We start from the raw sequence: 14,914 nt of genomic DNA on the forward strand, positions 1-14,914 counted from the left end.
TGTGGGAGGCCTGGGCCACTAAGCCTACCGTGGTAGGTTTCCGTGGGCCCAAATCGTCAGCTCTGACAAGCACCCCGGGTTATTGCCAAGGCCTGTGGGGCTAGGAACTCAGCTGGGACCCCAGGTAGCGTCCTCCCCACTCTCTCCTAATCCCACCCTGTCTTCCCTGCCCTGCAGTGGGCTCCTGGACGCAGGACCGCATCATCAGGGTTAAGAACACCCGCCTCAGGCTCCCCACATCCCAGCCCCAGGTTGAGCTCTGTAACCCCCACAAGGAGCCAAAAAGGAGGGAAGCAGCCTTGGATCTCTTTCAGGGCCTGGTCGGGCCTCCTACCCAAGGATGCGTCAGCCGCCTCTCGCAGCCTGGCTGTGTTCAGGCCCTGGGGACAAGCTCCACACCAGCTCTCCCCACCCTCTGGTCTGCCTGCCTCTCTCCTGCCACTGTGTGTCCCCAGGGTACAAGTCCTGAGGGTGCGCGTTTCCGTGGCCACGGGACCTGGGCTCTGTGCAGCTCTCCGACAAAGTTCCCAGGGCATCTTGGTCCCGAGGGTGCAGGTGAGCTGCGTGGGGCCCACAGTGACAGGGCTCTGTGGCTCCGCGAGTACCCCTGGGCTCCCCCGGCAGGCCTCCCGGCTGCCACTGTCCCCCTTGCCCTGGCTGGGGGGGCTCCCAGGCTTGAGCGCCCAGTCACCCCTCGGCACCATCCTCGCCACCGCTGGGCACCATGCCTCTTGCCTCGTCTCCCTCCGCGTATCCCCAGCCTGGCTACCCCCTCAAACAGCTCAGCGTGGGGATCCCTGCCTGCTCTGCAGGACCACTGTCCACTGAGGACAGCATGGAGAAGGGGGACGCCTGCCCCCGCACCAGCTTCGGGCTCTGGATGGTCCCTGGATCCGCTGCACGTCCGTCCACTCCCCCAGGGGCCCGTGTCCCCGGCCAGGCCGCCAGTCAGCGCTGAGAGCACTGGAAACAGTTTTCCTCTTACCCTCCCTTCTTCACCTCTCGATTGCCCCACAGTGATTGGGAAGTTGTGATTTAGTGCCTGGAAAAGGGGTGATGTTGTCCAACGACAATTCCGTGTCTCTGTGGACTGGCCGTGGACTCCCCAGCACACCCGCATCCACGCCGTGCAGAGGGTTCACTTCTGGCGAGTGCCGGGTTCTCGTCCTGCGTGCAAGCTCAGGATAGCAGCGGAGGCCGGCCCCTTCCTGGCAGAGACTCGCTTGATGGGGTGTCTGCGTCTGTGTGTCCGTGTGTGTCCGTGTGTGTGCACAAGTGGGGGGGGGTGCATGCGTGTGTGTGCGCACGTGTGTGTGTGTGCATGCATGGGTGTGTGTGTCCGTGTCCGTGTGTGTGTCCGTGTGTCCGTGTCCGTGTGTCCATGTGTGTGCACGCGTGGGTGGGTGTGTCCGTGTCCGTGTGTGTGCCCGTGTGTGTGCACGCGTGGGTGGGTGGGTGCACGCGTGGGTGGGTGTGTCCGTGTCCGTGTGTGTCCATGTGTGTGCACGCGTGGGTGTGTGTGTGCACGCGTGGGTGGGTGTGTCCGTGTGTGCACGCGTGGGTCGGTGTGTGCACGCGTGGGTGTGTGTGTGTCCGTGTCCGTGGGTGGGTGTGTGCATGCATGGGTGGGTGTGTCCGTGTCCGTGTGTGTGTCCATGTGTGTACACACGTGGGTGGGTGTGTGCACGCGTGGGTGTGTGTGTCCGTGTTCGTGGGTGGGTGTGTGCATGCGTGGGTGTGTGTGTCCGTGTCCGTGGGTGTGTGTCCATGTGTGTGCACGCGTGGGTGGGTGTGTGCACGCGTGGGTGTGTGTCCGTGTCCGTGGGTGTGTGTGCACGCGTGGGTGTGTGTCCGTGTCCATGGGTGGGTGTGTGCACGCGTGGTGTGTGTCCGTGTCCGTGGGTGTGTGCACGCATGGGTGGGTGTGTCCGTGTCCGTGGGTGGGTGTGTGCATGTGTGGGTGTGTGTCCGTGTCCGTGGGTGTGTGTGCACGCGTGGGTGAGCACGCGCATGCACGTGTTGAGTACTCTGGGCCCAGATTCAACCAGGAGGGCCTCTGGTGACTCACACAAGACTGAGGGGTGTCCTGTGTCCCTCCTCCGGATCCTGCCAACAGCTGGGCTCCGAAACCCACTGCCCGCCACGCAGATTTGGGGATTTTTGTGAAGGCATGAACAGTAATGACGGGTGTCTACGCTTTCCATGGTTCGCCAAATGTCTTCACCTCTGTTTCTCTCCGGACCATCACAAGTCTTAGTATGAGTAGTTTTGTTTTAAAGTCAAGGAAACCACATTGGGGGAGGGGGGCAAGAATTGTTTCCTTTAATTGTAAAATTCCCATAAAATTCACCCTGTTAGCCACTTTACAGTCTAGAAACCAGTGGCCTTCAGCACATTCCCACGTGGTGCAACCACCTCCTCGATCGAGTTCCAGAACATTCCCATGCCCCCGAAAGGAAATGCTGTCCCGTTGAGCAGTCATTCCCCACCCCCGTCCATCCCCAGCCCCTGACAGCCGTTCTCCGTTCTCGGTCCCTGTGGACTTGCCTCTTCTGGATGCTTCGCAGAAACAGAACCACACGCTGTGGGCCCTTTGCGTCCAGGCTCCTTCCCTGGCCCTCCTGTCGCACGCCTTATCTGAGTCACTGCGTGCGTCAGGCCTTCGCTGCTTCTCGTGGCCGGATGACACTCCACTGTGTGCACGGACCCCGCTTAGGCAGCTGGGTTGTGTCCGTGTTTTGGCCACCGGGAGCAATGCTGCCCTGAACATGGGCGCACGTACCTGCTTGAGTCCTGTTCGGTCGGGCCCCTAGCCGAGTCTCTTTGTTCGGTGCCGTGCGCTGCAGCGTGGGAACAGCAGGGATGCAGAGGGTGCGCAGGGGGAGCCCACGGCCTCCTGGACGCCGAGCCTGCCTCTGGACCACCCAGCAGCACGGAGCTGGCCCTGCCGCGCGGGTTACAGCATTGCTAACTGCTCCTCTCTGGCTTTCCCTGTTTGTTTGCAGAGGCACCTGTCGCCCGAGGATTTCCAGGAAGTGTTTGGGATGAGCGTGGAAGAGTTTGACCGCCTGGCCCTCTGGAAAAGGAATGACCTCAAGAAGAAAGCCCTGTTGTTTTGACGGCTGCCGGGCTGTATGACCGCGTGCACCGGCGGCAGAGCCCGGGACACCTGGAGAGAACCACAAAAACCCCTCCTACTGCACCTGGCTCTGGCTTTCCTGTGTCCATGGGGGGCGGGCGGCGGGCCCCTGGAGAGGGCTGGGCTGGAGGCGGGGGCAGGAGGAGGTCCCAGAGCAGGTGCGACCTCTGTTTCCGCCAGCAGCGCTCCTGCCCCTGGTTCAGAGCCCAGAAGCCTTGCTTTGCGCTGTTCCTTCCCCGCTGTTGCTTGGCATCAGGGAGATGTTGCAAAGTAGCTGTCCCAGGAGATCAAGGAACACTTACGCGACGTGCAGCCCAGCTTCCCGACCCCTGTGCAGTGCCCCGACCTCCCCACCCCCCCGCACTAGGCCCTGGGGGCACAGAGGTGCCTGGGACTCGGGATGGGAGGAGGTTTGTCAATGACAGATGCTGACACAATCATGGGTGGGTGGGCACCTGGCTCCCAGTGTCTGCTCACCCCCCAACTTGCTCAGCCCTGGGGAGGCACAGCCTTGCACCCAGACAGGCCAGGCCAGGGAGAGTGCTGCAGAGCACCCAGGACTGCATGAAGTCAAGCACGGGGTGCATGATTTTTGCATCCGCTTGTGACGAGTCTGTTTTTAGGGACAAACGTCAGCCTGACAGGGTACCTTCGGCCAGGGCCCTCCGTGCACTGCATTTTTCTTCCAAATCATCCCCTAGATGCCTAAATGATATCTTTAAAGTAACACAGAAGTTTTTATTTTATTAAAGAGCATAGCCTACTTAAACATAAGACGACATATATAGAGTTCCATTTTATGGTCCCGCGGAAGGGGAGCGCCTCCAGCCTTATTCTCCACTGTTCAGATCTGTGTGTTTTCGCTTCTTGGTGTGTTCCTAACACCTAGGGCTCCTTGTCGGTTTTCTTTCCGTTGTTTTGTTTTGTTTTTTTTTTTCCTTTTCACCTGTCACCCGGGTGCCCTTAAGGGCAGCCCTCGCCCACGTAATGCCCACGTAACGCCCACGTAATGCTGTTTTATAAGTATGCGTGAAGTGTAGCCACCACAGTCTGCCTCGCTGTTATTCTCCACGTCTTGGAGAGAGAACATCCTCTTCTGATGGCCAAAGCCCCGGAATAGAGGATTTCCATGCATCCAGCCTAATACCCAACATAGCCCTTGCTGTGCCCGTCTTTCCCACGGTGGAACGTAGCCCCCTGGGCAGAAGCCTTCCGCATGAGTGTGTGGTCCTGAGACAGGCACCTGGCCGCTGGGGAAGGAGGAGGGAGACGCCACCCTCTTCTGGCCTGCAAGGTCAGCACAGGGTCCTGCAGCAGAAGGCTGGCCAGGCCCCCTGCTGAAAGGTGTCCGTGTCTGGTGCGGGTAGGGCTGGTGCCTGTCCCAGGAAGCTTGTAATGTGGGTTGAGAGGTTTATGAATCACTGGGAAGGTGTCACCAAAGTCTGTTCCCCTGTCTTCTGTGGAGCTGTGTCTTTCTGTGTGTCCTGGCCGTCCCGTCTGTGAGTCAGCGTGACTCAGATCCTTCCAGCCCCACCACGTACCCTGTTGCGCACCGGCTTCCGACCAGCCCGGCTCGGCCAGGGAGGCGTGTTTCTCGCACCTAATGCACTTCCTTCCCTTTAGCAATCTGAGCCCCGAGCAACTGGAAACCCCTGGCTTTTTCATTAGAGCAATGTCCTGTCAGCTCCCAGGGGAGCCTGGAAAAATAAAGGACGGTGTATCCTAACTTGTGAAGGTGAAAGCCACTTCTCATCGACGTGTGTCATTTCTCAGCGCACGGGCCCCCTTCTGCTGATGGCGCCTGGGGAGAGTGTCCACGGAAAGCAGCGGCACTGGACGGTGCCCAGGGCAGGGGGGTGCTGCTAGGGGCGGGACCCCCACCTGCATGGGGATGCCATAGGACGCCCCTCTCTCGGGAGGCAGCAATTCAGGGGCACGTCCCAGCCAGTACCACACTCCAGTGGTAGAGAGGGGCGTGGGAGCTAATGCCGGCCCCCGTCGGGCTGGGGAGACCGACCAGCAAACAAAGACAGCAAGACTGACCACTGCCCTCTGGGGAGACCCCAGATACACCCCAGAGGTCACGGGAGGCTTTCCAAGACAGTGCTGCCCAACCTAAGTCTTAACAGATGAGGAAGCATTCCCAGGGGCCAATGAAGGGAAGGGCATCAGGCTGAGGGAACAGTAGGAGCAGACACACTGCGCCCCAGATAAAGCCTTCCCAGGTTCTGGAAACTTCCATAGCTGGTTATGGCTGGAGCACAGGGCTCAGGAAGGGAAGAAAATGCAGGTAGGGCTCCCATGCGGGAGGGCCCGGCTGGTCTGCCCCACCACAGTTACCCATGCTGTTCTGGGATTAAATGTTTCCTAATCTCTGTTTTAGCCTGCTCAGATTAGGATAACAAAATCCCATCGAATGGGTGGCTTAAACAACAAACATTGATTTCTCATAGTTGTGGGATCTGGAAGTCCAAGACCCGGGTGTGGACATGACTGGGTTCTAGGGACAGCCTGTTCCTGGCTTGCGGACGGCTGCCTCTCACCATGTCCTCACTTGGTGGACAGAGGTGCTTTCTCTCCGCTCTTCCCCCCCCCACCAAGGGCACAGCCCCATGGCGAGGGCCCCACCTTCGTGGCCTCATTACTTCCCCGAGGCCCCATCACATGGGGGGTTAGGGCTTCCACATACGAATCTGGGGGACACAGACATTCAGACTATAGCATTCTCTAGTCTCACCCCAGTGAACGTAATGGCGCTTGTGAACTTCAGGGTTTCCTCCCCGAAAGCCGGGCCACACGTATGCCGTCTGCCCATCTTGGTAAATGTCACAACTCTATGCACCCTCCATTATGCAAGTCAGAAATGGGCGCACTTTGCTCAGCCCCCAAGGACCACCCACCGGACACATCCTCCTCCCCCCCAGGCAAGGCCCCTCTCTACCTTCTGGGTTCAGCTCAGAAGTCCCCATGCCACACAAGCCCCTAGCCGGTTCTGTAGGAAATCCGCACCCCGGCTGTGCCGGGCTTCATCGCGCCCACCTGCCGTCCCCACACTGGCCTCTATTGACTCTTTCCCTCCACCACCTGTAAAGCTGAGAGGGCTGATGGTTTTATCGCCGTGCTCTGCGACCTGGGGACAGGGTTGGAATATTTGGTAATGAGACGGGGGCCTGTCTGGATGCTGTGCTGACCCCAGCCTGGTCCTTAGTCCCCAGGCTGCCCTCCAGAGGGGAAACCCATCTACTACCTAAGTGAGAGCTGGATCACTGCAGAGCTAGTTTCCATCCCCGTTGTATCCCCCCCTCCCCAACCCCCACCTTCCGGTGGAAGAAACCCTGGGGTCGGGGAGGTAGCCCACCTGTGCTAGGCGTTCTGGGACCCAGCACAGCCCCTCCTGGGGGGGTGGCGCGTCCCTAGCCAGCACACCTGCTGCAAATTTAACAAAGAAGGACATCAGTGCCACCCTGGTGGCCTCCAGAGGCTGCTGGGATATTACTGAACTAGGTTTCATGAATAATAGAGGCTCCCTTTCCTTCTGCCTGAATCCTGAGGTCCAAAGAGCATCCCTCAGCTGGACGTCATTCCCGAGAGCTCCCTTCAGCAGCCCTGCCTGCTGATAGCCCTTTCTGACTCTGCCCCCCAAACATCTCTCTGTTCTGACACGATATGCCCCATCATTCCCTCTGGTCCATCCTGTCGATCTGCCTGTAACACACACTCGCCCATGCCATCCCCTGCCTGGAGACCTCCCTCGGGGGAGACCTCCGTGGCTGTTCCCTGACTCCTTCACAAGCATCACCTGGCCACCGGCTCCCTCCACATACTCTTCCTTCCTCCTCCCCAATTACCCTTGTTTCTTAAGCAGCCCCTCCCTCTTCCCTCCCACACACAGTGCCACCCTTTGCAAAGGCTCTTTCCTCTGCCTGGAATGCCCCATCTAGCAAACTTCTATTCATCCCTCAATACCCAGCAGAGACACTATCTTCTCTGCAAAGACTTCCATGATATGCACCCCCCCTTCCCAAACTGTTAGCACTCTTCTTTCCATCCAGATAGCCTAGTTCATCCACAGATATTTACTGAGCTGGGCATGCATGACAAAACAGATGAAAAAGACACTGTCCCTGACCTCAAGAACTGATCACAAACCCACAGGGGAAATGTACTATGGACTGAATTGCATTCCTCACAAATCCACCCACTGAAACCCTAACCCCCCGTGTGACTATATTTGGAGATGGGGTCTAGAAGGAGGTAATTACGGTTAAATGAGGTCATAAAGGTGGGGCCCTGGTCTGATAGGGCTGGTGCCTTATAAGAAGAGGAAGAAAGTTTCCTAAAAGGCCATGTGAGGGCACAGGGAGAAGGCGGGTATCTACAAGCCAAGAAGAGAGCTCTCAGTAGAAACCAAATTTGCCGGCAGATGATCTCGGACTTCCAGCTTCCAGATCTGTGAGGGCAAATTAATGTTGTTGAAGCCCTCAGTCTGTGGTATTTTTTTACACAGCTCATCTGACTGATACAAGATGGTCAAAGGACCAGGCCATGGCAACACAGGTAGTCAGCTCCATGAGAGTGAGGGCAGGAGCCTAGCCGGGAGCAGGTGGGGTGTCTGGGAAGGCTTTCTGCACCGAGTGCCACTAGGGCTGAGTCCAGAAGGGTGAGCAGGAGTCAGAGTGAGAAAGAGGGAAGGAGCGTTGCAGGCCGAGGACACAGCCCATGCCAAGGTCAGAGGACAGGAAGCTGCCGGCCGCCTCCAGGAGCTGCCCAGCGTGGCTGGGGCAGGGCGCGCTCCCTTCTCTGTGCTCCACGCCGAGAAGCCTGGCTGGACCTGGCTTAGGACACTTGCCCCATCAGCTCATAATTACCTGTACCCTCCGCTGGAGAGATGCTGCCCTGCCCTGCCTGGAGCCGTCTGGCACACACCATTCTTACATAATGTGTGGACCTGGATGCAAACATCTGCGTCTCTGGCTGTGGGATCCGCTCAGCCTCCGTGAGGGGCAGGTCCGGAGCGCCAGGGAGTTAATGCAGCTTCAGGAGCAGCTCTCAACCAGTAAGGCATCCCAGGTCTTCCCTCATTGATCGGGACAACTCTGAGCTCGCCCCCACTGGGATGGAGCCCCTGCTGCCCACCGCGGCCGCCTGCTCATGGACACACTCCCTGGGTTCCTTCCCTTCTTCCCCGACCTTCCTCCCTCTGTCTCGGTGCTTCCTGAGATCTCCTCCCACTTAAATGGCTTGTCCTCGGTCCTGGTTTCTGGGTCTACTTCTGGGGATGCCCGTCTTGCCTGCCCCCATCCCAGCCTCACCTACAGGGGGTAGAAAGGTGTTGTTCTTACAGCCAGCCCAGGAGTAAACACAGCTGTCTGGCAATAGCATCTGGGGCCATGCAAGGTGGGTGGGTGATCACCACCGCGCTCCTGTAATAAGGCAGGGGCCCTACCCCATGGTCGAAGCCCCACTGCCTATCCCAGAAGCGTTGGGATAGGCTCTTTCTCTCTCTAGCCTACGGAAAACACTTTCTGCATCTCAGGGTGGATTTTTCTGGCGTGCCCACAGGAAGCTGCTGGTCTGCGGGGACCTACAGCTCTCTCTTGAGACCCTCTGGCAGCAGGACGAGCGGCCACACCCTCTGTCCTGTCTGAAATCACTTCTCCCATTGACCTTCTGCCTTGGGCTCCATCTGGCCCACCCTCCCTCAAGGGGGTCTTTGTCCAGCTGCCCTGGGTCACCAGCTCCAGGCTGGCTCCCGACAGGCCCCCTGGCCCCAGCAAGTCTGAGCATGCACAGACCCCATGGTCTGCCAGCTTGCAGTCCTGGCCCTCAGCACGTCAAGGCCTCAGGCATGCGAGGGCTGCCAGGAACCCACTTTACCGCACCCCCCCCCCCCCCCAGTATGGCCCTCTGCTTAAGATGCTCCCTACAAGTCCTATGAGGCTTTGGAGACCAGACTGCAGGTCGAGCAGCGCCTCTCACCTGCCTGAATGCTTTCTTACCTTCTCTGCACTAAACGCTTGGTGGTCCTTCAAATGTCTCCAAGAGCTTTTTCTGCCCTAGAGAAGTGACTAAAAGGACAGCCTTTCGGTTGGGGTTTATGGTCATTTTCTGGGCTCAGATATTCTCCCATAGGCCAAAGAGAGCCCCTCTCACTGTGGGGGGTGGGGAGACATCTCCGATCACTTTTGGGGGGTAAGGCCATTCCATCTGTATCTTCATCTCTTTCGGTGCTGACCAGCTATGACATCTCCCAGACCCCCGGCTCTCCTAAGGGGCAGCCCTTAGTGGGCTTACAATCAAGAGGTCAGCTTCTGGGCACTGGGTCACCCCCTTCTCTGGGTACTCCCAGACACGTCTGCCAGTCCATTCTTGTTCAGAGCAGGACGGCTCTGTTTGTTTCTTTGCCTCAGCCCATCTACCCATGGCCTACAGCTGCCTATAACCTTCCCTTCCAGCGGCTTCCCAGACCAACCCATATGCTTTTCTCCAGGAAAGGAATTGTGAGGTTGGCCCCTCCTTCTTTGCCATGGGCTCTCCCATGGAGGAGGGGTTGGAGGGACGAGGCCTGGGAGAGGGAGACTGATAGGGATGCTTTTGCCATAATTCTGGGGACAGCTGCAAAGCCTGGGGGTGGAGGCTGTGGATTCCAGAAAGAGAGCCAGCAGGACCTGGCGGCTAGAGGTGGGGGACGGGGAAGAGGGTGGGACCCTGCTCCCTGGCAGGGCAATGGGACAGATGCTGGAGCCACTCAGAGTGACGAAAGCTAAGAGGAACAGCGGGTCTGGGGTGTGGAAGGCAGGTCTGAGCTGCTGTGTGTCATGGATCAGGCGCCCACGTGCAGCCCAAGGGAAGGTGCCCCGGCTAGGATGTTTCTGGTTTCACCAGAATATGAACCATCCCTAGGGAGAGTGCAGAACCAGTGGAGCGCACCCAGGGGAACACTGGCTTTTTGAACACTTGGCCTTCCCGCGTCCGGCAGAGGAAGAGGGGAGGACAGAGGCAACCAAGGAGGGCAGCAGGACAGAGAGGGGAGCCAGGTGGGTGTGGTCGAGCTGAGGCAGGCGAGAGGAGAGAGGGTCAGTAACAGAGCAGAGGGTGAGGTGAGATGCGGTCGGGTGGGACCAAGCTGCGTGGGGCGGAGGAGGCCGACGGTGGGTGGGGACCACGGCCAGTGCACGTAAGTGCTGGTAGGTTTTGGAGGAGATGGATCGACAGGTGTTTTGTTTTGTTTTTTCCTTGTTCTTTCAACATTATAAGACTGTTTCGTTGTCTTTTGACTTCATTTATTTCTGGTAAGAAGTCATCTCTAATTCTTATTGTTATTCACCAGAATATGATGTTTGTTTTATAGGGCTGCTTTTTTTAAATCATTTTTTAAATTTTCTTAAAAAGATTTTATTTATTTGAGAGAGAGAGAGAGTGAGCAAGAGAGACAGAGAAGGAGCAGGGGGAGAGAGAGAAGCAGACTCCCCGCTGAGCAGGGAGCCTGATGCAGGACTCGATCCCAGGACCCTGGGATCATGACCTGAGCCGAAGGCAGACGCTTCACCGACCGAGACACCCAGGCGCCCCTCTATGGCTGCTTTTAGGATTTTTTTTTAAATCATTGGTTTTCAGCAGCTGTGATATTGGGTACAAAACATTTGTGGTTTCCACCTTCCTTGCTCTGAGAAAAGTCAGCTGCCATATAAGTTGCCCTGTGTGGGGTTGACATAGTGAGCAGCTGAGGGGGGCCCGCGAACAGCCGTATGATTGAGCTTGGAGACAGAACGTCCCTGGCCAAGCCTTCCCGTGAGACCATGGCCCCAGCCAACAGTTGGATGGCAGCCTTGTGGGCGACCTGGAGGCAGAGGTACCCGGGCAAGCCGTGCCGGATGGCTGCCCCACACAAACCGTGACATGATAAATGTCTGTTGTTTTAAGCTGCTGGGCTTGGGGGTGACCTGTTGCGTGACCACAGATGGCTGGTGCAGCCACCTGTCGGCTTTCACTGGTCTGCTCAACTGACATCCCATCCTAAACTGGGCCCAGCTGCCATGGACGGTCTTTGCTCCCTCTCGGCCCCAGAATCTAGGAAGACTGAGTCAAAAGTGCCATGGAAATGCAGCTTACCTTGGCATATGATAGTTTGTAATTATGTTTTTCCTTGAGAGACATGTTATTAAAAGAATCTGGGAAGAGGTCTCAGGTCACAAGCCCCACCAAGGAGCCCTTCACAGTATCAAACCAGGTCAGGAATTTCCACAAAGAGTGTTGGTCTAACTTTGGGGTCAATAAACTCTGATTTATTTTCCTACTGAATGAATGCTCTCTTTACATCAGGAGGACTTAGGGGGCAAACAGGGACTGGGCTCATTTTCTGAGGTGCCAAGAGGTCCCAACATTCATTTTCATATCGGAAAAAACCTTTCTACTAGTCAGAGCTGTGAAACCTGCCTGGACTGGTTCACTGGCTGGTGGCTTTGTCAGTGAACGTGGGGCCCAAACAGGATGGCCACGGATGAAGAAAGAGAGTCAGGCTGAGTTACTCCATGTGACAGACATTCGTTGAATGTCTCTATGTGTCACTTAGGAATTCTGTAAGTAACAGAAAAATTGACTAACACTGGCTTACACAACTAGGGATTTTTTTTATCCTACCTAATATGGAATCTGGAGGTAGGTGATTCCTTGTCTTGATTCAGTGACTCAAGGGAGCATGGGCCAGAATCTCTCTGATTCTGACTTTGCTTCTGGTTGTAAAGTGGCTGCTATGGATCCAGATATCACGTACGCATCCAAAGGTAATGATCTCTGCCGCCAAGAAAAGGCAGCATCAGCTGTGCTGATTCCTTTTCCCGAAGAGGAAAACCTTCCCTGGAAATTAAGGGTATGCTGGTAAATCTTCAATTCGTGGCTTTCTGGGGGATGGGAGCAAGGAAGAAAGTCCTGATCTAGAGTCGTTACCAATTTCTGTGCTATGAATTCTCCTACCACATCGAATTTCAAGCTACCAACAGGACGTTGCTGGCTGTGGTTATGGGAAGAGATGCCAGGAGCACATTATCTGGCATTTCTATCATACAGTTACATTAGGATGTAAAATCCTCGATAGCATAGGTAATTGTACACTGTAGTAAAATAACTAGGAAGTAATGAATTTTGAGCATTTATCTTTGTTTTTAATATAACTTTTAATTGTAAGTTTATCTCATTTGATTTTTGAGTAATGACTATGCTTCAGAAGTGACTTTGCAAAATTCTTACACAATCAGTTCTCAAGGTCTGGTCCAAATTGGCTCGAGGGCACCACTATTAGAAACCTTCAGCCAACTTCCACTACGTCTCACTGGCCAGGACGAAGTCACATGGCCACCGCAGGCAGGCTTGAGGGAGGCCGGGAAGACAAGACACTATTCAGGTTTATAGAATGGGATGTGGCCAGGGAGAAGGGGCTGGAAAGGACGGGAGGGCCAGCCAACAAGCAGACTGATTGGTCTTTCTCCAGCCGACTGCCCTGGAACAGAACTGTGCTGGGCATTTAGAGCACAGGGTGAGCAAGACACATCCCATTCCTATTCTCACGGGGCTTTCAGCTCTAGTGGCAAGACAGAGGCTTTAAACAAACACGTGTAATTGAGATGAATGCCAGAAAGACGTACAGGGTGTTGTGAATGTCTGTATTGGGGAGGGGTCCTGGTATTCGTTTTTTATTGTTTCAGAAGAAATAACCACAAATGTAGCAGCTTAACACAATGCACACATGTCTTAACAGTTTCTGGGTTACATTTTAGCTGGGTCCTCTGCTCAGGCTTCACTCAACCTGTTGGCCGGGCTGCATCCTCACTTGGAGGCTTTGCTCGGGAAGAATCCACTCCCAAGCTCATTCAGGTTGATGTCGAATTTATATCTGTGGGCCTGCATGATAGGGGGCCTAGCTTTTTGATGGTGTGTCTGTCACAGTTGTGCTTGATGTCGGGGTGGCTACAAAGCCTTCCTGGGGAAAGTGACATTTAGGGAGAAGCTCAAGTGTCAGTAGGAGTTGGATGGAACAGGGAGAAAGTGTGTCAGGCAGAGGGCAGTATGTGCAAAGGTCTGCAGCCTGGAGTGACCCTCCTTTGTAGTAACTACTTTACTCCCTGGGAGGGTATCTTCCTATTCTCTGAAGACATCCCCAAACCACAGTGGGGGCCTGGCTGGAGAGGAAGAGGGAAGCTTCTTATATTCATGGAGGAATTTGTTTGGAAGTTTGGAAGTCAGGCTTTCAGTGGGGTGTGTGTGTGTATCTGCATGTGCAAGGAAATGGGACCTTATCCATTTATCCACGTATTCTCTCACCATCCCCTGAATACCTTAAGGGCACGAGGCTCTGTTCTGTGCAAAGAAGTGAGTCAGAGTCCTGCCTCGTCCTGGAGAGGTCACACTTCACTGAGGATGGTGGGGGGAACCACTCAGACAGGAAACTCCAGTTGGTGCTGTGAAGGAGGTGGGAACGCAGAGTGGGATTGCATCAGGGAACAAGGGACAAAAAGCACTCAAGGACGGATTTCAGATTTTAGCCTGAGCAACTGTGTGGATGGAAGCCATTTATTGAGAACAAGAAGAATGCAGAGGAACCGGTTGGGGGCTGTTGAATAAAGCACTTGTGTTGGCCATGAGAAGTTAGAGATGCCTCGTGGGCATCCAGCTGGGGATCTGGGAGGGGGTCAGGCAAGGTTGGAGATAGAGACCTGGCGATCACCACAGTATGGAACCTGGAAGAGCATGAGATTTCCTGGTTAAGAGAGTCCATGGTGGATAGAAGGGCATCGGGCCCCAGCCAAGGGCTCCCCTAGCACCCCAAGATGTAGGGGTTGAGCAGAGCAGGGGGATGGATCCTGGAGACTTGAGGAGCAGCTCGGGAGGTAGAGAGAAACCCAGAATGCATGTCAGATGATGCTGAAAGATAAAATACAATGAGGACAGAGGTTTTCAAGATGACCCACACTTGAATACATGGGGATGAGAGGAGAGGAAAGGAGGGCATTTCAGATGCAAAATAGCAAAACCACAAAGGCTTTGAGGTGGGAAAGGACAACAGCTTTACTCCTGGCTCTTTCCCCCCCAACCCAAGATTTTATTTACGTATTTGTCAGAGAGAAAGAGAGCACAAGCAGGGGGAGCAGCAGAGGGAGAGGGAGAAGCAGGCTCCCTGCTAAGCAAGGAGCCCGGTGCCGGACTCGATCCCAGGATCCTGGGAACACGACCTGAGCGAAAGGCAGACACTTAACCGACTGAGCCGCCCAGGCGTCCCAGCTCCTGACTCTATCATGAGTTAAAGTGACGCCGAGATATCTCTGGTTCTGCGGGGGAGGGCCAAGTTTGCCTCTACGCCATTCCTAACGCATATCCTCTGTGCTGCGAAAATGTTTGTCGAATGAATAAAAGATGAATGAGTGAACAGGAGGACTGTGTGACTTGGGGCGGCAGGTGATCTCTCTCCTTGGGCCTCATTTTCCCTTTCTGTAACGCAGGCCAACCCTACAAACCTGAGTTTGGGGTCTGGGGTGAGCACAGCCTGCTGAGCAGATTCCGAGCGGTCAATACGCTCGGCCTTCCCGGGCTGGGCCTCGGATTCGGCCGCTAGCTGTCCCGCAGCCCCGCCGCCCCGCCGCCCCGCCCCGGCGCGGCCCCGCCCCCTCCTTTGTTTCCCCGGCCCCGCCCCCTGCGCGCTGCTCCCTCCCCATTGGTCGGGGGGCGGGCCCCGAGCGCTGGGCGCCGCTGGGGGCGGAGCGTAGGGGCGCGGGCGGGGCGTGT

The 14,914-nt window shown here is 56.0% G+C and overlaps 1 protein-coding gene across 6 annotated transcripts in view; it reads left to right on the plus strand.

Annotated features, from left to right (window-relative positions):
• Positions 1-4,865, plus strand: part of ABLIM2 (actin binding LIM protein family member 2) — a 120,656-nt gene extending 115,791 nt beyond the window's left edge. For all 6 annotated transcript variants that reach the window (XR_006791873.3, XR_008506639.2, XR_008506641.2 and 3 more), the window contains one exon: positions 3,006-4,865. Coding sequence is in view for 1 of the 6 variants with exons in the window: in XM_045881552.3 (XP_045737508.1) it covers positions 3,006-3,119 (114 nt within the window). In the remaining 5 variants the exon portion in view is untranslated. The remainder of the gene's footprint in view (positions 1-3,005) is intronic.
• Positions 4,866-14,914: the final 10,049 nt, after the last annotated feature.

The sequence above is a fragment of the Mirounga angustirostris genome, unplaced genomic scaffold (assembly GCF_029215605.1).
Source record: "Mirounga angustirostris isolate CCGP_5_RB_7025 unplaced genomic scaffold, mMirAng1.0.hap1 SCAF_2, whole genome shotgun sequence".
NCBI classification, from domain to species: domain Eukaryota; kingdom Metazoa; phylum Chordata; class Mammalia; order Carnivora; family Phocidae; genus Mirounga; species Mirounga angustirostris.